Raw genomic sequence first — 26,497 nt, forward strand, 5'->3', positions numbered from 1 at the left:
ATTCCCGTTAGAAAAAAAACTACTTCTGAAGATTTTGAACAAATACACCCATAGCACCAAAATACTTCATTTATAGTAAATATATGCATTTCTGTCTTGTCTGCCCATAGCTTTTCCACTGCAAATGGGTTAGGTATTTGTTTTGGATTTATAAATAGTAAAGAGATTTGATAGGGTTTTTTTTTATTTTGTTTTGTTTTTGATTTAGTTTTTGACAAGCAAGATACAAGTTTAGTTTCACACTTCATATCATATTTATATTACCTGTTAACTATTCTTCCTCAGTAGATAAAGAGCAGGTGTGCAGGGTCAGCTTCAGGCTCCCATGCGGGGAAGATAGTAATGTCTGTGTCTGTGGGCTGTGGCTCTTTACGGTGGCCTCTATTGGGATCATCTTTGAAAAGCCCTGGGAAGCTCTGGAGAAACAGTTCGCAGCATGAGAACTCGCTCCCTCTCGTCTTTTCAGTCCAGCCCCCACTGAGCAGTTAGTTCCCAGCCTGTGTGAGCAGCTGCCTGACACTGCAGCTTCGCACAGCTGGAGTCTGTGCTGCCTTCTCTGGTACCTTCTCTTGTTTCTGTTCTCCTCCTTTTTCTCTACCCATTCCTCTTCCTTCTCTTTTATTTTTACTCATCTATTATTCCTATTTAATTTACCCATAGGGCTTTCCCCTTTGATTTGGGTAGCAAAGCATTTTTTCCCTTACACTGTTCTGGTAAATTGCATGCCTTGGGAGAGCTGGGCACCATTTGGATGTGAGGGTGACTCATACGTTGGCACAGTTGCTCTCAGCTACCTTGACAAATTGTGGAGAGTCCAAGGTACCACTTTCTGAAATGCCTCGGGTCAAATATTTGAATTAGAGTGAACATGATATAAGCTTTATTCATGCACATAAGACATACGCCCATGGCCATATAAATCACAAGTATCTCACATGATCCTATTGAAGACCTTTTTAGAGATTACCTCTTAAAGGAAGTGACTAACTTTAAAACTTAGAATCTAAAATGTCTTTAGGGAACATTCTACTACCAGGTGTTACCAGGCAGGGAAGAGAGTAGTGTATCTTGGAAGTAAGTTGGTTCGTCACTCAGAATTGTCTCCCCTCTCCTCAGGGGTCTACTTGTCTTCCATGATTTCATTCAAGGATTAGACAAGGACCTTAGGACTTTATGGTAATGTGTGTCACCACTCTGAAACCTGAGAGTGGATAAGAGGCGACACATACAAATACTGATAGTATCTTCCCATGGAGGGATCTTTTGAAAGTATTATAACCAAACAGATATATTTTGCTTAATTTTATCTTTTTTTTTTTTTTGGTATTTTGAGTATTCCTTTTTTATATTTATCTCTGATGTCTTTGTTGCCCCTCAGGAAGTTTCTGACATGAAGTCTGAGGGTCAGACCACTGTCATTCAGCAACTGGAACAGACCATTGAGGATCTGAGGACCAAAATAGCTGAACTAGAGAAGCAGTACCCTGCTGTGGACATGGAGGTGGCAACTGGCCCTCACGGGGTTCAGAATGCAGTGGCACCTTCAGAAGACGTCTGTCTGGAAGCTCTCAGGTTAGGAGAAAAGGGTTTGACAGGCAAAGTCAATCCAGACATCCCCGAAAGAAGAGGGCAGGATTCTGACCCTTCCTTCTGTTAGTGCCCAACCAGAGTGTCCCCCAGGCCCACCTGGGGCTGAAAGTCGAGACTCAGCGGTGCCGTCCTCACCTTCTGGACCTCAGACAAAATTCTGTTCAGAGATACCTTTGATTGTGTCTCCAAGGCAAAGATCTGTACAGCTCAACGCACATCAGTCCAGCCAGACTCCACCACCTCCACCCTTTCCCTGATTTGATGTTCAAGGAACGGCCAGGGCTCAGCCTTCCCATCCTTCTCTTCATACTGAGTCTGAAGCCAGCCAGGAGCACTCTGTTTGCTCCTCCTTTGAAAACAGCCGTGACATCGCACCCCCACCACCTCTGCCTTGTACACAGTCCTCCAGCTCCATGCCTGGCCTGGCCCCAGTGCCCCCCCACTCCCCCCTCTCCCATGACATGGGATATGCTCTGGCATGACAGGGCTTGCTCTGCACAGTACAGCAGGCCCCTCAACTCCTCCTCTGCCTGGTACAGAGATGCTGCCATTCCCTCCCCCACTTCCTTGAGTGGGGATCCCCCCTCCCCCTCCTCTTCCTGGAGTGGGGATCCCTCCTCCCCCTCCACTTCCTGGTGAGGGAATCCTTACTCCCCCTCCTCTTCCCAGTGTAGGGATACCTTCTCCCCTCCTCTTCCTGATGTTGGGAATCCCCCACCTCCTCCTTTGCCAGGTATGGGGGTTCCACCTACTCCAGCCCCTCCCCCACCCCCCTCCTGGAACAGGCATTCCCCTACCCCCACCAGCCCCTCTGCTTCCTGGATCAGGTCTCCCTCTCCCACCACCAGCACCACAAGTGTGTGGATGTCTTCCTCCTCCATTGCCAACTGGCTTGTTTGGATTAGTGATGAACCAGGACAAAGGGAGTAGGAAACAGCCAATAGAACCCTGTCAGCCAATGAAGCCTCTCTGTTGGACCAGAATTCAGCTACACAGTAAAAAGTAACACGAACGGGAGTCCGTCTTTCCACAATTTGTCAATATGAGGGAAGCATTTTCCTTTCAAACTTTTGGGAAAGTGACAATTTAATGTATTTCCAAGTACCACTCTAAAGCTTGCCTGTAGATTTTTACATCAGTATTCCATGAAGCAATCTGCTATTTAAAATTTTAGACTTTTTCCCAGAAGTATCCAAAGGATAAAACAAATGACATATGTCAATGTACAGATTTCTGTCTATATAGTTTTTGATTGACTTTTTAAAGATAGAGGCATATATTTTTCTTAGCATGCAGGCTCTGTTGCCTAGTTGCAGAACCTCACTGACAAATAGCTTATAAAAGTGAATCAAATCCTTTGACAAACTGAGTCTTGAGGATGCTTTCTGCATCCCTTTTAAGGCACATTGCTACTGTTCCATTTTGTTTGCTGTAGTCTTTTCAGAAACATGCTACACAAAAATACACACACCCACACTCCATGAGTGAAATGATTTAGTTCTGAGCACTTCATGGTACTTCTACAGAAGATCAGCAACACCGTGAGGTCATAAAATTATACATTTATATGATTTTTATAAAAGTTACGTTTTTCCCACTAGGTATGCTGCTGGTGTATTGCTTATCAATGCACAGACCATAGCCTGTGTTCTTGATCTCTGGGACAGTGCTGTGACGTGGCTGTGGAATGTGCTGGTGGGAGACAAAACATACACTTTAAATTTTACTGGACTTCTTTGTCCTAAGTTCTCAGGATTCTTTGAAATTTGCCTGGTGTCTCACAGAGTTAGAAATAGGGTATTTACCAGGCTCATTCTCATTTCTCATATTTATTTTCTCTTCACTGAATCATTCTGAGGGGAAGAATCTATATATTTTGAATACTTCATGCTTTGCAGCTCGTTCTCTGAATAATTTGCCACGTCAATTACATATGCTGATGCATCATTTCAAACTGTGACCCAAACTCACTTCATCCATATGCGTTATATGAAGTTGTCTTGTTTTGTTGTTCTTTTGCTTTTAAAAAAATGAATCTACCCTTTTTAGGTGGTACCACATGAGTCTGCAGTCACTGAGAAGTCAGGTCACGTGGAAAGATGGGCAGTGGTAGGAAGAGGGAGGGGACACTGTGGGTCATAAAATGATTGCGTTTTAGCCCATGAGTAATCCACAAAGCTGATGAGCCAAGTTGAGATTGTGAGATGGCAAACATTTCCTGCCTTGATAGCCATCCTGAGAGGGGTTTTCCATTTATGTTTTTACATAATGACTTGATGACTGAGAATTCCTGGAAATTATTCTTTCCAAAATTACGATTGTTTTCTCTTCTACCCTCTCCTCCTAGTCCTTTCTGTTCATGCTCCCCATGTTGTCTTGGAGTTTCGCCTGATGTCTCTCTTACTGGTTTTTTGCTTAACTTTAGAGACTCCAGTGTTTCACTTATTTGGGAAAAAATTGAAGAGCCATCCATAGATAGTCACGGATTTGAGGAATTATTTTCCAAAACTACTATAAAGGAGAGGAAGAAATTATTTCTGATACCATCACAAAGACCAAGGCTAAACAAGTGAGTACCCATGTGTTTTCTGAAGTTGGACAGTATTTGGGGCATAAGTGTGAACTTTCCTTACAGAAAATCTTTGAAATCATTTTCTGGGCTCTGTAACCTGCACAGTCCGTAAACAGATAGCAGAGGATAGAATTTTAGAGCACGTGGTTAAGTAAGAGTTTCCCAAATAAAACAGCAAAAAATCATCTCCACCAAGTGACAATATTCTGACTATTTTACTCTTAGTCTCACAAAGCTTATTTTCAAAGTCCCAGAAGTTGCTTATTTCTAGAATAAATTGTCTAGAAATAAACTGTCACTTGACTGAAATCCATCTGAATGCTAGTATGGATGGAAAGAAAGGTAACAGTGAGCAAAAACAAACAAACAAAACCAAGCAAGGAACCCAGTCCTTAGTAAACCATCAGGAAAAAGTAGTAAAATCCCAGAATAATGAGCCCAGATGGAAGCTGTTGCTACTGGCAGCCCTCCTTCACCTTGAAATGGGGAGTGGCTACCTTTCTCACCTTTGCAGGGGAAGGGGAAGTGCACAGAGGAAGGAGTGGCGAGCAGCTCAGATTTTTCAGGTCAGGGAAAGGGAGAGAAGTGAGGCCTGAAGTCCCCAGTGTTCTCCTGGTGCAGTCTCCCCACATGAGCCACAACTAATGGGGTGATGTGATTCCTTGAATTTCTGCCTCTAACCTGGAATCTGTAGCTAGACGTGCGACCCACAATTGTTCCTCTCAATATTTTATTTCAGAGCAGACAACCCCTACCAGACAGATGCTCCAAAATCCAGGCAGGTAGGAATGGATTTGCATGGAACCTCTATCTGAGTAGGTGGGCAGTTCACCCCAGGCATTTCCGTTAACCTGAGAATGATGCAAATCCAAATATTATGCAGTTCAGTTTTTCAGAAACATTTACTGTGGTACAGCTGGTTGCTGGTGAATTTAGGTCAGAAACTATGGTAAACCTGGCATATTGTAGGCACTGAATAAATATTGTTGAACAAATAAGCCAGCTGACTGCAGGAGGAGGACTTTATAAATATCTGTGACTATGCCCAATAATGATTAAAAGATTAAAAAAAATCATTCATCTCATAATAATCAATATGGCCAAGGTGAGTTTGTTGGTGGAATAAAGGTAAATGGAAAACCACATCTTTCTGCCAGAGGGAAACATTTAAAAAATCTTTTCTATGGTGTATTGCAGATAGCACACTTAGACTGAGTCTTCATGTCTCTTCTCTTGGGCTGTATCAGAGATGGAAAATCTGTCTGGGCAAGGAATACAGGCGGGGAGCACAGGCATCATGAAAAAGGAAGCAGCCAGGTTGTCACCTGACGAGCTGGCAGATATGATAGGAAATGTCTCTTGTCTAGAGATGAAACTCTCAAAAAGGCAAACCATGCCCTTCCCACCTCCCATCACATTTTTTCTGTTAAGTGAACAGAAATAAGGCAGATGCCTCATATGTTGTCCATGAGAATGGGATTTCATGGTTTCTTTGACATTCCATTTCTAAGCTTACTGGAATAAGGTTCATGTCCAAATCATTAAGACTTCAAACTCAACTAGTTGGCATGGGATGGCCTCAGCATACGAACAGTGCGTCTGTGTTGAACATCATCTCAGCACAGTCGCCTCACCCTGTCACTAGGACATTTCATAAAGTGGGGGTAAGACTTTGCCAGTCCTGTAATGTACACCTGTTGATGGTGACACTGCTGTTGACCTTCTGTCTCAGAGAGGGTTTGTGGAACAGTCTCCATCATGACTTGTCATGAGCTTGCTCGGCATCTCTTTGGCCTGGGTCTTGTACTCAGCTCTGTCAGGTCTGTTTTTGGAGGGATAAGGAATTTTTTTTCCATATGTTGGTGAGAGAAAAATCTGCTGCAAGTGTTATATTGCTGAAGAAAGCTAGTTTTATTTACCTGTGTTGTATTTGGAAGAAAAATCTAGCCATTATATCTACTTGAGATTTTAAAGGATGCATGCAAATGCATTTGACCCTTGAGCAACACGGGGTTAGGGGCACCAGCCTTCTGTGCAGTCAGAAAGCTCTGTGTAAATTATAGTCAGCCCATCATGTACGGAGTCCCTCCACATCCTCATTTCCACGTCCACAGATTCAACCAACCTCAGATCATGTGGTACTGCAGAATTTACTACTGGAAAACATCTGTGTGTAAGTGGACCTGCACAGTTCAAATTGTGTGACCTGTAATTCCTCTTTTCATGTGCAAACATTTTAGTACCTCATGATCCATTTCCAGGGAAATGAATAGCCTTAATGCCTTGGAATGTGTTTATAGAATTATTTCAAGCTATTCTTCTTATATACAATGAAAGCTGCAAATTCTGGTTTTCTTTAAATATTTCAAAATAGCCAAATAATTTTCTGTGATCTGTCCTCTTCTTGAAAGTAAGACTGTGGCCAAATGCACTGCGATTTAAGGAGGTGGCTGTGCTGTTTTTACTTTTGGAAAAGATGTTTTCAGTGTGATAACAGAAGATTGCTTAGCTGGACACACTGCTGTTTGGCAGAAGGAGAAAGAGGTTGTTCTCTGGATGCCTAGAGTAGCAACGATGATGGATCTCTTGTATTTCTAAACCCTTCTCCTCCAAGGAACCAAAGACAGAGGATTTCATACTTTTCATAGAATCTATATTTGAGTTCTGTGATGACTTCTTAGCTTGCCCTTCTGCATTTTGAGATATATGAATCATAATGAGATTAGCTGGGAAGGCATATGGGAGTTTATCAGACTGTGACTTGACACAGTTCTCCTTAAGCAAACAAGCATGACTCAGATCAGAATTAAACACCAACCTGCTAACTTGGCACAACAATAACCCTGTCTCTTAAGGAATCAAGAAGATAGAAAACCAGTCGCATATGTGGTCCATGCTTAAAACATCACACACATATATACATTTGCCCATTTTTTATGTCTTAACTTTTTTTATTGAAGTATAGTCAGTTTACAATGTTGTGTCAATTTCTGGTGTACAGCACAATAGTTCAGTCATACACATGCATACATATATACATTTTCATATTCTTTTCATTGCAGGTTCCTAAAAGATACTGAATATAGTTCCCTGTGCTGTATAGTCAAAACATTGTTTATCTCACTTGCCCATTTTGAAGGAATGCCCTAGAGCTAGTAAACATGTAGCCGAGTCTCCTCTCACCCAAAAGGGTAATTCCCTAACTGTAATGTTGATAATGACCCTAAGTCAGCTTGGGATCTTTCATGTCCAAATAAAGCTTAAATTTAACCTGAACCTATGAGCAGGAAAGTGGGAGAGTTTACATGGGAATGATTTAGATAGTAAGAATGGCCTCAGAGAGAAGTTTCTGGTTCATCCTATGTCAAATGAGGTCATGAGCAAATATATTTTGGTGAACACAGCAGTAGTGGTAGCAGCTGCTTCAGCAACAGAAATAATCATAGTGGTGATTATGACAACAACGGTCATAGCAACCATGGAAACCTCCAGGTCACTGGGCTTTATTTACCACCTGCCAGTCACTGTCCTAGCAATCTAACATTAGTTCATTTCGTCCTCATGATCCTGTGAGGTAGACGCCATTGTCTGTGGTGTATAGTCCAGAAAACCAAGGTGCAGAGGGATCACAATGTTCCCAGGAGAGTAGAGGGCAGAGCTTGGGTGCAGACTTCAGCCATCTGGCTCGAGTCTGTTCTCTTAATCATGAAGTCAAAGGTATGGATGTGGACTGTTATATATGAGTGTAAGTTTGGTATTTTATTCATATGGAAACCAGAATCAGAATAGATAATTTTAAAAATAATTTGGGTTTGTATTGATTTTCATATATGCCAAATGTTTATTTATGTATTTGTTTATTTTTGGTTGTTCTTATTTTTATTGGTTATCATTATTAAGTTTGTTTGGCACCTTCCAGTCTATACAGAAATTTACAAACATATCTTTTTGAAAAAATTGAAGTATAGTCAGTTACAATGTGTCAATTTCTGGTGTACAGTATAATGTCACAGTCATGCATATATATATATATATTCATTTTCATATTCTTTTTCATTAAAGGTTATTATAAGCTATTGAATATAGTTCTCTGGGCTATACAGAAGAAATGTCTTTTTATCTATTTTTCTATATAGTGGTTAACATTTGCAAATCTCAAAATCCCAAATTTATCCCTTCCCACCCCCTCATCTAATTTCCAGAAAGGCTTCTCTGTGTGTTGTTAAAGTTCATAATAACAATGGGAAAAGAAGCATTCATTGCTTAAATGTTCCTATGTGGAGTGTATAATGTAAAGCCTCTAAGTATTCTTATCTGAAATAGTATTTGCTGTTAAAAAGCTTCCCCTTATCATGTTGGGACATTGGGAAATCATGTGTGCTGTACTTCAAATGTTGTCTGCTGCTGTAAGATTGGTTGGTCGGAAAAGGAAAAGAGAGGTATGAATTTTATCTGTGAATCTGCTTAATTTTACTTATTGAAAATGTTTATTTTTTAGATTAAAAATGTCTTATCATAATCAGTGGGTATTTCAGGGCTCACAGGATGATGGCCTGAGTGATACTCTGAGTAGCAGAAGTCTAGTGTTGTGCATTGGTGTCCATTTGTCCTGTTGTAGCTGGCAGGGGTGTGTTTGGGTTGGACAGTGCTATTTGTCTCTTAGACCTAAAAGAATGTGTGAAATAGCAAACATTTTATAGTAAGACAATTTAGATTTGTTTTGAGGAATGCATCATAAATGTTTGGTACTTTGTAACTTTTAACATAACATCTATTTTTAATAGAATACATTCCTATTGCAAGCCTTAAAATGTATTTACATAGAAAACCACATCAAAATACAAGGCTATAAGTAAGATGAACACATGATTTGTGGAATCTGAGTCTGTTTTAGATGTTGAAAATTCACTGTTTTTTGAAGGTGCTTTTCCTGTAACTATTTATAGAGCATACCCAATCAATTCAAAGAATGCAGCAAAAATAACCTGTTTGTAAAAAATCCTCTTTCAGCCAGAATATTATTTTTATACTTCAAAATAAATGGCTAAAGACTGAACAAGCAAAGAGCCTAATGGCATATTAAAAAGGAAATATAATTAGGCTGATGATCCTTGACCTTGCTAGATGTATTAGGAAAATTATATTTAATTAATTGTACTTTGGAATTGTAAAAAATTTAACAATGATGGTGATGTTTAGTTCTTTTGGACTTTATATTACATTTAATATGATGATATTATGTTCTGCTGGACTAGATGTATTAGAAAGGGGTATTAATTTTCAACAGATGAAATGTTCTGTTTATTAAGTTCCATCAGCACAGAAAAAAGGGCTTGGGGGAAATTTAAGATTTATTGTCTTTTAAAATTCTTTATTGAAACTAAATTTCATCCTTGCAAAAGTGAGGGAAGATTTTTGTTCAGATGATGGGAGTGTGTCTTGTCAATACTGCTAAAGTGGAGTGACACAGCTACTGCAGAGAACCTGGGAAACTGGAAAGAGAGGGGGCCCCAGTTACTTTCAGGGATGCATCCATTTCTTGACCTGATGGGAACACGGTTTATCCATTTCTGCAGGGAGAACAGCAGAGAAAAGCAGGAGCCATGTCAGGGAGAGCACAGAAGTTCTCTGGAGGGCTAATTTATTACAGAACAGCCCATGGGGTCCAGCATTATCTAATCATGTCACAAAATGTGCTGCCTGTGGTCAGGAATTGAATAGAATGGGTCAGCTGGACTTAGGGTGAGACTGTTTAGAAGAGATGAAACTTGAAGTGGGCCTTGAAGAGTTTATTTTATTTAGATATGTACAGAGGATTAAAGGATGAATTTAAAAAAATTATTGAAGTGTAGTTGATTTACAGTGTTAGTTTCAGGTGTAAAGCAAAGTCATTCAGCTATACATATGCATACATATATACATCATTTTCTTTTCAGAGTCTTTTCCGTTATATGTTGTTACAAGAAATTAAATATAGTAAGGGATTAGTTTTGAAGATAGCACCATGAGCAAAGATTTCCTTGCGTCTTGTTTAAAACCATAGTAAATCAGCCAGCAGAGTAGCAAGCTTCTCCTGTGTGTGGGAAGTTCCGTGTGATGGTTTCAGTAATGTAAATGCAGGCTGTTGGTATTCATTTCCCTTAGCTGAATGTGTCTTCTTCTTGTCTTCCTAGTAAAAGTCTTTAGGTTTTTCACATTAGACATAAGACTGAGAAGTAAATTTAGATAAATTAGACCTGAAGTTAATTTTGAGGTCTTGGTTCTACATAGTGGAATGTATGTTTCTTTACTAGAGACAGCAACAGGGTTTTGGACTATTCCAGTGCAAAGGAGAACTTTATTTCTTTTTTATTTTAAAGTGTAGTTACATTTATGATAGCTCCTACCTTTTGCCTGTAGGAGGTGATGCTGTTGACACTAGACTGATTGCTCACAGTGTGCCTCTGTGTGACCTAAGCTGAAAAATAGCTCCAGTTATGGAGGACACAAACTTAAGACTTAGAAGAAAAATTACTGTTCTTATTTATATCCCTAGTTTTTAATTTAAAACTTTTTTATTTAAACCAAAATATAAATTTATATTTCTGAAAGTAAATGACATCAGACCATAATTTGAAATTACATGCACACACAGACACAAATCACTGGTAAACATAATTTTTATCTACACAGAATATAATACAGCTGCACATTTCTTCTTTATTCTTTTGACTAACTTTAAAAGGAAGTACATAAAACAATATGTATATTATCGAGCCTATGACATATAGACGTAATATATTTGAGAACAAACTAGTAGAAACAAAAGCTGTATTTGTATTAGAGTAAGGAAGTGACACCATATGTAATTCAAATCTACAGAAAAAAATGAAGAGAATAATAAAGGGTAAATAAGATTAATATAATATAGTTTATAAGTATACTTCTCTCCTCTCTCAAGTTCTTTAAAAGGCAAATGATTATATAAACTAATAATTATAACAGTTTGTACCATATATAAATTACACACATAGTATGTATAACAGCAGTAACATAAAAAGGTGGGAAGTGAATGGAGCTATAGAGGAGTAAAGCTTCTATATTTTTGAAATTAAGTCAGTATAAATATGAGATAGATTCTTGTAAATTAAAATAAATATTGTAAGCCCTAGACTAACCACTAAGAAGACTCAAATACAGTATAAAGTATTTGGGCTCAAATACTGAATAAAGTACAAACGAATTAAGTATCTACTTAATCTATGTATCCATCCATTACAAAAGAGGGCAATAAAGGAAGAATAGAGGAACAGGAGCACATTCTGACCCAACAGTTCGCCTGCTCTGGACAAGCCGCGCCCGATTGACTCTAGGAACCCCCGAGCCTGCACAGTCCTCGCGCGGACGAGTAGAGCACCCCCGCCCCGCTCAGCTCACCTTAGCTCCCTCCCCGAGGTGAGCCCGGTCCCCACGTCCTCCAGGCGGGGTTGAGGTTGGGTGGGGGTGCTCCTTTTGGGCGGTCTCCAAGGCGTGAGGCCCCGAGGCGCTCTGGGGGATGGCCTCGTCCCTCGCTCAGTGGCCCCACGTCTCTTTTGGGAGGCCAGTGCGGGTGCGGAATCCGGGAGGTGTCCGCACAAAAGGCCAAGACAAACTCCCCATCGCCTTCCCTCCCTCTTGCCTTCCTCGCCCCCTCCCTTTCTTGCCTGCTCCCTCCTCTTTCAAACCTCGCCTCGGCTCGCTCAGATCGTGTCAGTTCAGTGCCAGCGCCTCGGAGCGAGGAAATGGCCATGGAGCCGGAGACGCAGGTAAAGGGGGCGCGCCCCTCGCAGGCGCGCGGTCCCAGGTGGTGCCTCGCCTGTCCCCTCTGGCGTCCTGCGAGCCCGCCCTCGAGTCTCCGGAACTCATTATCTCGCCCCGTCCCCCCGATCGTCCTCCCGTCCTACCCGCCCCCCAGCCCCCTATCCATACTATGTGTTCCGCTCCTCTAGGGCGCCCCCTCCCCACCCATCTTCTGAGCAAATCCACCAGCAGGTGTCCGTGGAGCCCCTGGTGTGTACAGACGTGTTTGACCATCACACTCACTCTTGGAAACAGTCTAGATGGCTTGGGGGCAGGGGAGCAACCCCTTCCTCGTGCCGGGAGCGAGGGGCCCGCTGGAGGGAGCCCGGGGGCTGCGTGGGTGGTTGGGTGGGAGGCTGTTCCTGAAAAGTTGGGTGGCTCTTCCGAGCAGGTCTCCCCTTTTGCCCACTCGGTTGTGGGGGGCGAGCGGAACAGTGGGCGCCAGCATGGGGGTCTCCTGCGATTGCCCCGAAGGGGCCACGGCAAGTTGGAAACAGCCAAAACAGTGTATTCTAACAGGCGTCCCCTGCAAACAGTGGCCAGGGCCGTCCGCAGAGGCTGGGCAGAGGGCGCCTCTACAGAGGCCAAGGGAGGGACTGGACCTCGCTGCCCTAGGCACACAGCTGTGTGTGGACCATAGCTGTTTTGACCCTCCTTTTATGAGTGTGGAGCCCAGTCACATTCTGTGTTTCCAGTAGTGAGTCCAGTTCCATTCCCTGCTGTGTGACCTCTCCCCCTACCAGTTTCTGCATAAGCCAAGATCTTTACCTTCTCCTCCATGTGCACACTCCAGTGACCTCTCACCTCCACACTGCTTATTAACTTGGGCTTCTCTGCTATTTCTGGTCCAAAGAGATATTATCATTTTTTTAAAGCACACTGTGTGGCTTGGTTTTCTCTCTTTCTGTTCTCATTCATTGCTATGTGTTTTCAGCAGCACAAAGGCTCAGCCTATGAATTTTTCATTCCATTTGACTGGAAATCTCTATTCACTTTTATACATTTTTTCCCACTGAAAATTATAACATGAGCATTTCCCGTGTTATTTAATGTAATTCAAAATCTTTTTAAGATGATTTCATAATAATCCATCTTATGATTGCACTGTAATTTAGTTGTCATTTGATTCTTGTAAGAAATTAGACTCCAGTTTTCCTTGCTCTTGAGAAACATTGTGTTGAACATCCTTATTGACAGCCTTTTTACTATAGCTCTGATTATTCTTTAATATAGATTCTGATAATTATGGGATCAGAGGCAATGAATATTTGTTTTCAGATTCTTGATTTTTATTACCCAAATACCTTCTAGAAAAGCAACTTGTGAATTTAAAGGGTGGGATGTCCCATAAAATAGAATTGAAAAATAAAATTTATGAGATTTAGATCAGTAAGGAATCTCAGAGATATTATAGTCTAATACCTATCATTCAACAACTTTTATTAAATTAATAGAAAATAAAAAATAAAAACATAAACCCTTCCTTCTAGTTCATAGACTAATAAGAAGACCAATACTTCTGTGAATAACTGCTATACAGTATACAGGTACTTTTAGTTATGTAAATAAGATAATATAGAAACACAGAAAAGGAATGTTTAAATATTCTTGGAAAATTACATGTAAATTGGATTTTGAAAAGTAACCTAAAAAGTGACAAGAAATGGATTGCAAAATCTGATATAGCTAGAACATAAGTTGCTCAGGGACATGGAATCAGAAGATGACAAGCCATCCTTGCAAAGGGTCTTAAGGACCTACTGAAAAGTTTGGAATCCATTCTGCAATCACTACTTAGCCACGGGAATGCTTCTAGGCCAGGACGCAGTACACTCAGATAGGCGTTTCTGAAAGGCCATCAGGAGGCACTTGTGAATCATGGTTTAGAGGGGAGACTTGAAGCAGCAGACCTAGACAGTCAGTTGTTGAGGGCACAAGCTGAGGTCCCTGTGTTAGGATGAAAAGGATCTGGGAGTACTTGGAGATGCATTACAACAAGATTCTAACCAGATACAGAGAGTAAGGAAGAAGGGATAAGATGACTCTTTAATAGCTTGTATACCGGGTGGATGCTAATACTATTCCAGAAGAGAATCCAGGAGGAATGAATAGTCCAGATACCCCTGTATTCATAGAATGCAATAAACATAAGATGAGAAAGTTTTCTGATCATGCAGAACACACAAGTTCATATGCTTTAGAAGGGATTTACATTTTATTCCAAATGCAATATCCAGCCACTGAAGAATTCTGTTTAGGGAATTGGAGTGATATAGTTTGTGTCTTGAAAGTACTGCTCTGGCAAGCATAGAATTTCAGAGACATGTTGGTAAGAAACTCAAATAAAAGATGATAATCATTTTGACAAAGGAGGGGGACAGAAGAGATGGAAAGAACTTTAAAAAATGATTCCAATTTTAGGGCCAGTGAGCGTGGTATAAACTAAATGTTTCTGTGTACAAGCTAATATATAACTGCTTCTTAAAAATTTGATTGCTCCATAATTTCCTCCAGGTGAACATTAGATTACTGTAAAGTATTTCTGTTTGAGATGTTTAAAAGCCTTTACATAAGCTTTGAAGGAAACATTTTGACTTGTGATTTTTTCCAAAGTCAGTAAGCTTTTATTATCTTTCTCTCTCTTCTCATTTTCCCTCCCCTTCCCTGTACCAATATGCACATGTACTTAATTCAGATAAACATTTTCTAGGATGTTTAGACTTTTTATGCTGTAAATCTCTTGACTTTCCATTACTTTCAGTGGTAATTTTGCTAGTGGAAGGGAGAGTTAATAAGAAGGAAATCAAGTCATTGGTCATTTAATTTTAAGATTTTATGCCATTTATTCACATTACAAAAAAAAAGTAAAGTTGTATTTCCTCATTTTCACTAATCTCTTGCTTTTCGGACCTGACTGCCTTGAGAAAAACCACAATAATTAATGGTGATTATTTATCTGACATTTAAATGAAGACTTATTTTATTTTAGAAATTATCCCTGATTGTGTTACAGTGTGTACTTTGCAAAAGTGTTTTCTTTTCATGCAATGATCAACTTGGATTAATTCAAAGCTGTAAGATACTGTTTCACACAGGGACCCAATAAACAAATTATCACATGAAAGTATAATTTACTTCATATATGGAGTAAACTGTCACCATGGGATTCAAGTCATTTACAGTAATCTCTTTGTGAATGTTTCATTCTCTGTGACTGAGGTCCTGTGATTATTTCTTTTTCCATTTTCCATTTGCAAACTCCTGCTCACCCTTTGTACTCAGAGAGACTCTTCAGTAAAGCTGTCTGGATGAACTTGCCCTGCAGGAGAACATTGATAAAAATACACTGGTAGCTTTATAAGTAGACATTTACAGAGGTAAATGACAGCATGTTAAAAGTGAGGGTGTAAGTATCAATACCTTTTCAAATTACACCAAAATACTACTGATTAATATCTTTTTAAAAAATTTAAAAAGTCAGAGAATGTGAAATATTTTCAAAAATATGGATTAGTGAGATCTCTTTTACATTGATAGTGGAAATATAAATTAACACACTTTCTTGGAAAAATATCTGGCAATATTTCACTAACTTTTTAAAATCCATATTCTCTGACCCAGCTTTTGGTCCCTAGATGTATATACCAGTGCAGAGGTGACCAGGCTAACTACATTTATAGCAGCAGCAACCAAACCCCTCAGATATTTTTCAATAAAATAATTGCTGAGTAAATTAGTATCTTCTCTCAAAGAACATCTATTGAAGAGTGAAACTAATTGCACTACATTTATCTGCATTAAAAATAGATAACTCTTATTAATACAATCTTAAGGAAAAACAAGGCATGGAAAATACAAACAGTATGATTTCAATTTTCAAAGTTTATATATCTATATGTGTATGTGTGTGTATATATACACACACACACACACACATATAAAATAACTTATTTAGGGATAGCAAGGGGATGAAAAAGTCAACCTGGAAGGTAGTGGTTGCCTCTGGGCCTGAGGGTGGGATGTAAGGAGCATAAGGGACCCTTCCAAAATATTAGTTCTGTTCTGTGTCTTAAGTTGGAAATTGGGTATATGTTAAATACATGTTATATATGCTCCTCTGTTCATATATATCTTTAATCATTGTATTTAAGAAGAAATAAAAATAGGTAACCATCCAAGAATCTATCTGAATTAGAGCTGAGATGTAATCATCTGGACTTACTAATTTAAAATGCACAACAATACAGCCTTTTTTTATTGTTTATGATGAAATTATATAGCTTAGCAAATTCAAGCATAAACACAATTAAGGACCATGTGAAATTTAATTAAAAGAACAAACTATGTATAAGAAGACTTCAAATATATGTTTGCAGGTGAACAGTACTATATATAAAACCGTTTTGGGGGAAAGAGTAACTTGAAAAACTAGCATGTTATCTGTGAACAGTTAAAATAGATATTATGTATAAGCAATAAATAAAAATAAAATTTTTAAATACTGGTGCCAGAAAGCTGTTAAGTACTTAGAAAAATATAATCCATTAAATTAATAGATTAATGTTTCTACTAGTTGTAAGTGAAGTCAGGGAAACAGAAGCCATATTTGTTAGTGTAATGGAAATCATTTTACACAGGTAATTAGGTTAAGACATGTTAGAGCAAAAAGGGACTCTCAGGTAAATATTGGGAGCAGCCGTCATCCCTAGGGCTAGAGGAGTGAGATGAAGAGGTTGGAGTTGTCCAGGAACCTAGCATGAGAGGGAGAGCATTCTGTGGGGCTCAGACCCAGATGTCTGTGGAGAGGATGCTGCCTGTGCAAACAGTGCCCGAGGAGCTCAGAGAATGAGCCTCGCAGAGCTGAGACTGCGAGCTTTGAGGAGGTGGTACTGACTGGGCTGGTACTTTGGAGGGTGCTTTGATGCTGGGTTTGGGCCTGTAAAACCAAGCAGGGAACCGGAGCCACCTGCTGATTCGTGAGAAGTGTCTGGGGGCAGATCTCACCAGAACACCACATCCCCTAGCTTCCCATCCCCTCCTCCAACCCCACACTTCCCTCCTCCTCAGTGAAACCTGTCAGGGAGCCAGATGGCAAAGGACAAAGGTAATTGGCTGACTCCCAGCACCAGCATCCCAGGCCTTAGTACGGAAAGGGAGTTAGGGACTGAGACAAAATCTTAATAACTTACTACTTCTTTCATGCTTTTTTTCTTTTTTATTGAAGTGTAGTTGATTTACAATGCCGGGGAGTTTCTAGTGTACAGCATAGTGATTCAGTTATACACACACACACATATATATGTTCTTTTTCATTAGAGGTTACTGCAAATTATTGAATACAGCTCCCTGTTCTCTATAGTAGGGCTATGTTGTTCATTTATTCTGTATATAGTTGTTTGTATCTGCTAATCCCAAACTCCCAATGGATCCCTCCTCCCTCCCTTCCCTCTTTGGTAACCATAAGTTTGTTTTCTATGTCTGTGAGTCTCTTTCTATTTTTAATTCTTTAATTTACATTTTTATTTCCATTATTCTAATATAACCCCACCTGTCTCTCTTACGGTTCTCAAAGTTAAGAATAAATGGAAGAAATGCATCACTTGTGGAGATACTTAAACCATACTGTACTTTGTCTTCTCCTGGTTAACATTTCTTCATGTTATCTTTACACTTTATTTAGTCCTTTCATTGTTGCTTTGTAGACAGCCTCACAGATGACCATACCCATTGCTAAAACTCTGAAAGATAAAAGTCAGAACAGAGCATGGATGGAGGATTCTGACCAGTGTCTGGAGCAGTAGAAAGGCGCTGAGCTTGTTTGAGTAGCACACCTCACATAGCCATAACCCACATCCTCTTCGGTTTTAATAATAGTTACTTGTTAACTCAATTGTCCACGTGATTTGCACGTCATTCTTATTATACCTCTGCCACATTTCTGTGCTACCTGTGGTCTTGGTTTCTATATCTTAAAACTGTGACACAACATTGTAAAATGACTATAACTCAATTAAACTGCTAAAAAAAAAACCTCTGAATGTATATATGTTGGAACTCATGGTTTCTGATAAGCCTTATCAATTTTCCTAAGAAATAATAATTTCACAGGAACATCTAAAGTTCTAGTCCAGTGTTCTAAAAGTTGCAACTTCACTGAGGTTTCTTTTTTCAAATTTTTTACTCAATTAACATTGGTCTATAACATTATATAAGTTTCATGTATACAACATTGTACTTCTAATTCTTGGTGCCCTACAGTGACCTCGTCACCAAAAATACTTTCCATGTGTCACTATCCAGTTATCCCACCGTTACCTATTTTGTCCTTCCCCTATTGTAACCACTACTCTGTTCTCAGTAGCTATATGTTTATTTTTAGTTGGTTTGGTTTATTCATATATTTTGCTTTTTTGTTTGCTAGTTTATTTTCTATATTCCACATATGAGTGAAATCATACAGCATTTGTTTTTCTGCCCTGACTTATTTCACTTCACATAACACCCTCAGGGTCCATCCATGTTGTTGATTAGGGTGAAATTTCATCTTTTTATGGCTGAGTAATACTGCATTTGTATATATGTACCATATCTTCTATATCCATTCATCTATTGATGGGCAATTAGGTTGCATCCATATCTTGGCTGTTATAAGTAATGCTAGTGAACATAAGGGTGCATGTATCTTTTTGAATTAGTGTTTTAGCATTTTTAGGATAAAGACCCAGAAGTAGAAAAGGTGAGTCATGTGGTAATTCTATTCTTAATTTTTTGAAGAGTCTCCCTGCTGTTTTCCATAGCAGCTGCATGAAGTTACATCCCCAGAAACAGTGCGTGAGGTTTCTCTTTTCTCCACATTCTTACCAACACTTGTTATTTCCTATTTATTTGATAATCGCCATTCCAATAGGAGTGAGGCAATTGTGGTTTTGATTTTCATTTCCCTAATAATTAGTGATGTTGAACATCTTTTCAAGAGTCCGTTGGCCACCTGTATGTCCAAAGCATAGTGCCTATATTTGCTTTTAGTAGTTTTATGGTTTCAGGCCTTACATTGAAGTTTTTAATCCATTTTGAGTTGATTTTTGTGCATGATGTGAGATAGTGGTCTAGCTTCATTTTTTTTTTAAACCTGGCTGTCCAGTTTTTCTAACATGATTTTGAAGAGACTCTCCTTTCTCCATTGTATGTTCTTTTCTTCTTTGTCAGAAATTAATTGCACATACAGGTATGAGTTTCATTGCGGACTTTCAATTCTGTTACACTGATGTATGTTTAAATTTTTCTGCCAATACTATGCTCTTTTGATTACTATGTCTTTGTAATACAGTTTGAAATCAGGGCATGTGAAGCAAATAACAGTGGTGTCTCTTTCAGTTGATGGGTGTTGCTCATTGCCATTTGGTTGTGTGGAACATTTACTAAACTCCTTTAGGTCAGTGAAAACCTGCTGGGTCCAATATTTATTCCAGTTCCAGCATCAGTGTATTTCAGAATTGGAAGATATTGGCATCTGTAGTGACAGAACTACTCCAGAAGCTCTGAAGGCATCTCTGAGTTTTCTAGGCCAGTCAGAGATGCCTGCAGTTACACTTTAAGTCATTATTTAATGATGACTTTAGGGGCAGCCAGTATGCGGCCAAGCCCCTGGCCAGTATTACGAAGAGCCTGTGTAAGCTTCTGGGACAGTCATGCCTGCCCTTGGTAAACATTATCACCTAGTCATAGAAGTTAATTTTGTGATACCCTTAGAAAATGTCAGAGGCTTCACTTTGAATAAATTTATATATGTAGTGTGCTGGTGTATATTGTATAATATTTTCAATTGTATACAAATCACTCTGATACTCAAAGCATTATACCATTTTATTTGTAGATTTTAACCAAGAATTAATTTGTACAAGTCCTAAATGTTAGAGCACCTTTTTAACTTTTCAATATATTATGGTTAAGGATGGACATATTTGAAAAATTCTAGATGCATATGTGAAATGTTATAAACAGCAAGTTCGTATGTGACAAGAACATTTCTATTATTTTATTGTGAGATGTTTCATGTCATCTTAAATATGGTTTTAATCCATGAAGTAATAACTTTTCACAACCAACTTAGGAAAGTTGAATATTTTTACTTATTTAGAAGAGTTGAGCTTGTAAATCATCTTTCATACTATGCCTTCCCAGTGTGTCTGCTGTCGCTCTGAAGTGGCAGCCGCACCATCAGTTAAAGAGATACTTGTGTCCGCAGCTACAGCGCCCTCAGCCTGTAAAACTTACGTCAGATGCAGATGACAGCCAAGCCTTATACTGTCTGTGAGGCGTGTTTGACTGCCATTAACTCTAAACCAGACGTTCTGTAGCAGGGCCCTGGCCTCGGGTCCTTTAGTTGGAAGTCTTGAAATTCCAAGTTAGACAAACTGGGACACCTTGTTATTTACTGTTGTTGTTTGTATGTAGCTTTTTATTTTGATGTAACTCAAGCCTACAGGAAAGTTGCAAGCTGGCACTTGGAAATCCTACATTTGCTTTACCTGGACAACCAGTTGCCTAATTTTCCTATTTCCCATTTTTTCTATCAGTCCCTCCCTCACATACAGACATGTATGTATGTGTGCTGGTATGTACATATGCAGGTGTGCATGATTTTTTCCTGAACCACGTGCCAGCAAGTCAGAGATGCCATGCTCCTTAACCACCAAATACTTTAGTGCATATGTTCTGAGAACGGGGGTATCCTTTGACATGTACACAGTATAATGATCAAATTGGACCAATTTGACATCGATCAATTATCTAATCCACAGCCGCATTTAGAAGTGTTCTTTATAGCTGTTTTTGCTGATCTAAGATCACACATCGCGTTTAGTTTTCACGTCTCCTGAGGCCTCTTGAACCTGTGGCAGCTCCACAGTCTTTGTCTTTCTGACGGTGCCATTGGGGCGCGTACACCGGCTTGTTTTGTACACACACGTCTCTTCTTCTGGGTTTGTCTGCTGAGCAATCCGTGTCCTGTCTGTTGGCTGACTTGTGTCTGAGGGCTGTCGGTCTCATTACTGCTAATGAGGATAAACACTTTGGTCACTTTGTCTAGGTGATGTCTGCCTGTTCCTCCACTATGAAGTTACTTTTTGTCCATTTAGAATCAGTAAGTCATTTGTGTGGTGATTCTTTGAGGGTATCTAAATACCCTGTCCTCATCCTTCACCCACTAGACTGAGCATCTGTTAAAACTTCTAACTTCCTTATTCCTTCTCTGCTGGTTGAAGCTTGTCATTCTTCTGTATACATTTTTTTAAAGCAAGTCTGGTATAACTTTAATTCCATTTAAAGCTACTTTGGTCTTTAATGTATTATGAGAGGCATTCATCAGTATTAACTAATTAATTATAGTTATAGCTTATAGGAAAGGTTAAGTTTATAGGAAAACCCAGTTCACCTTTCCTTGTAGTCTCTCAGTGTCATCTTTAGAATTCCTGTAAACTTCTACAGTTTATTTTGCTTTCCTATGAGAAGTTCTGAGCTAATAGTAATGTTTATTTAACAATTTGTTTATTCTCAGAAATCAAAAGTTGTTCCCATGAAGACCCATATGATTTGGAAAGGGAAATGGCTAGAAATAGTCCTATCCTATTTTCAGTAGGAAACAGTGTTTAGTAAGTGACACATTATGTCATGATTCATCACATGAGTGTATTCAAAAAGCAGCATTATTTTAAAAAAATGAAGTTGAATTTATGTACGGACTTAGGTATAGAGCTCTATTGTTGAGTATCAAAATTCCTTAAGACCTTTCCTTTGGCTACTTTGCTGATGGTTGTAATTCAGAACAGGGACAGTGATGGAAATATAAATGGATTCTTTTTGATTTTGTAGATACTTTTTTTCATTTCTTTTCTCATAGTATAGGTGACGCATGATCCATTCTAGTGGCAGAAGTATGTGAGTATCTTATATATGTACCTTTGAAGGAAACATGTGGCAAAACATCTATTTTTAAGCGGGACCATGTTGCCTTCTGAAGTTAAGAAAAAGCAAATATCCAACACCGAGAAGTGTTGTGATTTGTAATGCTTTTACCTTTTTGATTGCATTGTTGACCATTGAAAAGATAAATATTTAGAAAATGGGAGAAATATATATATATATTTAGTGAAGTATACTCAATTTACAGTGTTGTATTTTTGATATACAGCATAATGATTCATTTATATGTGTGTGTGTGTGTGTATATATATATATATATATATATATATATAAACATATATATAATCCTTACCATATTCTTTTCCATTATACATTACTACAAGATATTGAATATACTTCCCTGTGCTATAGAGAAGAAATTTATTGTTTCTACTTTATATATAGTACTTAGTGTGTGCAAACCTCGAGCTCCCAATATATCCCTTCTTTTACCCATAAATATGTCTGAATCTGTTTCTGTTTTGTAAATAAGATCATTTGTATCTTTTTTTAAGATTCTACATATAAGCGATATCCTATGGTATTTTTCTTTCTCTTTCTGGCTTACGTCACTTCAACTGACAATCTCCAAGTCGTCCATATTGTGGCAAATGGCATTTTATTCTTTTTATGGCTGAGATGTATTCCATTGTATAAATATACCACAAATTCTTTATCCATTCATCTTTCAAGGACATTTGTGTTGTTTGCATGTCTTGGCTATTGTAAAGAGTGCTGCTATGAACATTGGGGTGCATGTATATTTTCAAATTAGAGTTGCCTCTGTATGTATGTCCAGGACTGGGATTGCTGGATCATGTGCTAAGTCTATTTTTACTTTCGAGGAATCTCTGTACTATTTTCCACAATGGTTGCACCAAACTACATTCCCACCAACAGGGTAGGAGAGTTCCCTTTTCTCCACAGCCTCTCCAGCATGTATCATTTGTGGACTTTTGAATGGTGGCCATTCTGACTGGTGTGGGTTCATACCTCATTGTAGTTTTGATTTGCATTTCTCTGATCATTAGCAATACTGAGTATTTCTTCATGTGCCTGTTGGCCATTTGTGTGTCTTCATTAGAAAATTGCTTGTTTAGGTCTTCTGCCCATGTTTGGACTGGGTTGTTTGTTTTTTCCTTGTTAGGTTGTATGAGCTGTTTATATATTCTGAAAATTAAGCCCTGTCAGTCTCATCTTTTTAAAGTATTTTCTCCGATTCCATAAGTTGTCTTTTTGTTTTGCTTCTGTTTTCATTTGCTGTGCAAAAGCTTATAGGTTTAATTAGGTCCCATTTGTTTATTGTTGCTTTTATTTCTATTGCCTGGGTAGACTGCCCTAGGAGAACATTGCTGAGATTTATGTCAGAGAATGTTTTGCCTATGTTCTCTTCTAGGAGATTTAGGGTGTCTTTTGTTTTCATGTTTAAGCTGTTTTGAGTTTATTTGTGTGTATGGAGTGAGGGAGTGTTTGACTTCATTGACTTGCATGCAGTTGCCCAGCTTTCCCAATACCACTTCTCAGGAGGTGATCTTCACTGTATATTCTTGCCTCCTTTGTGGAAGATTCATTGACCATAAGTCTATGGATTTATTTCTGGGCTCTCTATTCTGTTCCATTGATCCATATGTCTGTCTTTGTGCCAGTACCACACTGTTTTGATTGCTGTAGCTCCGTAGTATTATATGAAATCTGGGAGGGTTATTTCTCCAGCTCCATTCTTTCTCTTCCGTAGTGTTTTGGCAATTCCGTGTCTTCTGTGATTCCATATAAATTTTAGGATAATCTGTTCTAGTTCTGTGAAAACTGTCCTGGGTCATTTGTCAGGAATCACATTACATCTGTACATTGTTTTGGGTAGTATGGCCATTTCAACAAAAATTCTTCTAATCTAAGAGCATGGGGTATCTTTCCATTCCTTTAACTACTCTTTAATTTCCTAATCACTGTTTTGTAGTTCTCTGTGTACAAGTCTTTCACCACCTTGATCAAACTTGTTCCTAAAGTATTTTATTTTTTGGATATGATTTTAAAAGGATTGTTCCTTTTATTTTGTGTTATTTCATTGTAAGTGTAAAGAAATGTAACTGATTGGTGTATGTTACTCTTGTGTCCTGCTACCTTGCCAAATTCTTTTATTAGCTCTAGTATTTTCTGTGTAGAGTCTTGAGGATTATTTATATATAGTATCATGTGATCTGCATATAGTGGCAGTTTTACTTTTTCTCTTATAATTTGGATCCTTTTTCTTTTTCTTGTCTGACCGCTATGCCTAGGATTTCCAGTACTGTGTTGAATAGAAGTAGTGAGAATGGGCATCCTCTTCTTGTGCAGATTTTAGTGGGAAAGCTTTCAACTTTTCACCATCAAGTATTAGTTGCCTGTCAGTTTGTCATAAATAATTTATATTATGTTGAGATATGTTCTGTTTATACATACTTTGGTAAGAGTTTTTATCATAAATGGGTGTTGAATTTTATCAGATGCTTTTTCCACATCGATTTAGATGATCATGTAAATTTTCCCTTTTCTTTTGTTGATGTGGTGTGTCATGGGGATTGATTTGCATAAGTTGAACCATCCTTGTGTCCCTTAGATGAATCCAACTTGATCATAGTGTATGATTTTTTTAGGTGTTGTTGGATTCTCTTTGCTGATATTTTGTTGAATAGTTTTGCATCTATGTTGACCAATAATATTGGTTTATAGTTTTCTTTTTTGGTAGAGTCTTTGTCTCGTTTTGTCATCAGGGTGACGGTGGCTTCATAGAATGAGTTTGGCAGTGTTTCCTCCAGTTCAGTCTTTTGGAAAAGCTTGCGAAGGATTGGTATCAGTTCTTTGTATGTTTGATAGAACTCCCCAGTGAAGCCATCTGGTCCTGGACTTTTGTTTCCTGGGAAGTTTTTTATTGTTGATTCGATTTCACCTCTGGTGATGTGTCTGTTCAAATTATCATTTTTCTCAGTTCAGTTTTTGCAGACTGTATGTTTCTAGAAACCGGTCCATTTTTGTAGGTTGTACAGATTGTTGCCATATAGTTGCTCATAGTATTTTCTTATTATTTTTGTATCTCTGTGGTGTTGTTGCATTTTCTCCATTTACAGTTCTTTGTTTGTTTATTTTTGACGTCTCTATTTTCTTCTTGGTGAGCTTGGCTGAGGTTTGTTGATTTTGTTTACTCTTCAAAAACCCAGCTCTTGGTTTGATTGATTTTATTTCTGTCATTTTTTTTAAATCTCTGTTTTATTTATTTCCCCCCAATCTTTATTATTTCCTTCCTTCTGCTAACTTTTAGTTTGATTTTCTCTTCTTATTTCTAATTCTTTTAGGCAGTGGGATAGGTTGTTTATTTGAGATTGTTCTTGTCTTTTGAGGAAGGCCTGGTTTGCTATGAACTTCCCTCTTAGGACACTGGCTGCATCCTGTAGATTTTGTGTGGTGGTGCTTTCATTGCATTTTTCTCAAGGTATTTTTTAGTTTCTTCTTTGAGTTCTTCATAACCTATTTTTAACATGTTTATGGTGGTATGGTTCCTGTATAGTAAACTACAAATGTTTCAAATGTACAATTTCATGAATTTTGAAAGATGTCTACACCCATGAAACCACTAACACAATCAAGAATGCCAACATTTCCATCACTCCCCAAGAGATGCAATTTTCAAATTGTCAGTTTATCCCTTCCCACCCCTTTTACCCCCTGGTAACTATAAGTTTGTTTTCTGTGTCTGTGAGTCTGTTTCTGTTTTATAGATATGTTTATTTGTGTCCTATTTTTAGATTCCACATATAAGTGATATCATTTGGTACTTTTTTTTCTCCTTCTGGCTTACTTCACTTAGAATGATGATCTCCAGGTCCATCTATGCTGCTGCAGATGGCAGTATTTTATTATTTTTATGGCTGAGTAGAATTCCAGTATATATATGAGTGTATATATATATATATGTATGTATATATATGTGTATGTATATACACACACACACACAGCCCACATCTTGTGTATCTAGTCATCTGTTGATGGACATTTGGTCTGCTTCCATGTCTTGTCTACTGTACATAGTGTTGCTATGAAAATTCAGATGTATGTGTCTTTTTGAATTATATTTTTCTCATGGGAAACAATTTGTTTTTTGAAGAAATAATTTCTGATATAATCAACATTGTTTTTTGTGTCTGTTATGTGGTTCCTTCAAATGTGCTGGTGACAGACTTATAGCTACCAATGATCTGGAAATTCACAGAAAAGCACGGACTGGAAACTTATAAACATTGACTGAACTTGGAGACTTGTAGATATTAGAGCTGGAATATTTCCATTCCCTAAAAAAAAAACTCAGACACTTCATGATAATGGTTCAGTTCAGAGAATGGCATGCAGTGTGCCTGCTTTAATGACATATTAATGAGATGATATTTGCTCCGTCCCCCTAAACATGCCAATATGGTGGCATTCATGTATTGGAACCAGTTTTCCACTGGGAATGCCTGAGACATCTTTGTTCTTATTATCCTCTGGCTGGATTTTTCTCTGTATTTGGAAGCCTAACTCATGCTT

At 38.5% G+C, this 26,497-nt stretch overlaps 1 protein-coding gene across 8 annotated transcripts in view; it reads left to right on the forward strand.

Moving 5' to 3' along the window:
* The window catches only part of LOC140699184 (formin-2-like), a 131,269-nt gene that overhangs the window by 75,441 nt on the left and 29,331 nt on the right, over positions 1 to 26,497 (forward strand). For 5 of the 8 annotated variants that reach the window (XR_012077189.1, XR_012077190.1, XM_072970928.1 and 2 more), the window contains exons 5-6: positions 1,379 to 1,572; positions 4,016 to 4,159. Coding sequence is in view for 6 of the 8 variants with exons in the window: in XM_072970928.1 (XP_072827029.1) it covers positions 1,391 to 1,572; positions 4,016 to 4,159 (326 nt within the window). In the remaining 2 variants the exon portion in view is untranslated. Of the gene's footprint in view, positions 1 to 1,378; positions 1,573 to 4,015; positions 4,160 to 4,901; positions 4,945 to 6,276; positions 6,336 to 11,425; positions 11,553 to 26,497 lie in introns of those variants that run through there. The other 3 variants (XM_072970925.1, XM_072970924.1, XM_072970927.1) reach the window with 3 other exon arrangements.

This window comes from Vicugna pacos, chromosome 11 (assembly GCF_048564905.1).
Source record: "Vicugna pacos chromosome 11, VicPac4, whole genome shotgun sequence".
Classification (NCBI taxonomy): Eukaryota; Metazoa; Chordata; class Mammalia; order Artiodactyla; family Camelidae; genus Vicugna; species Vicugna pacos.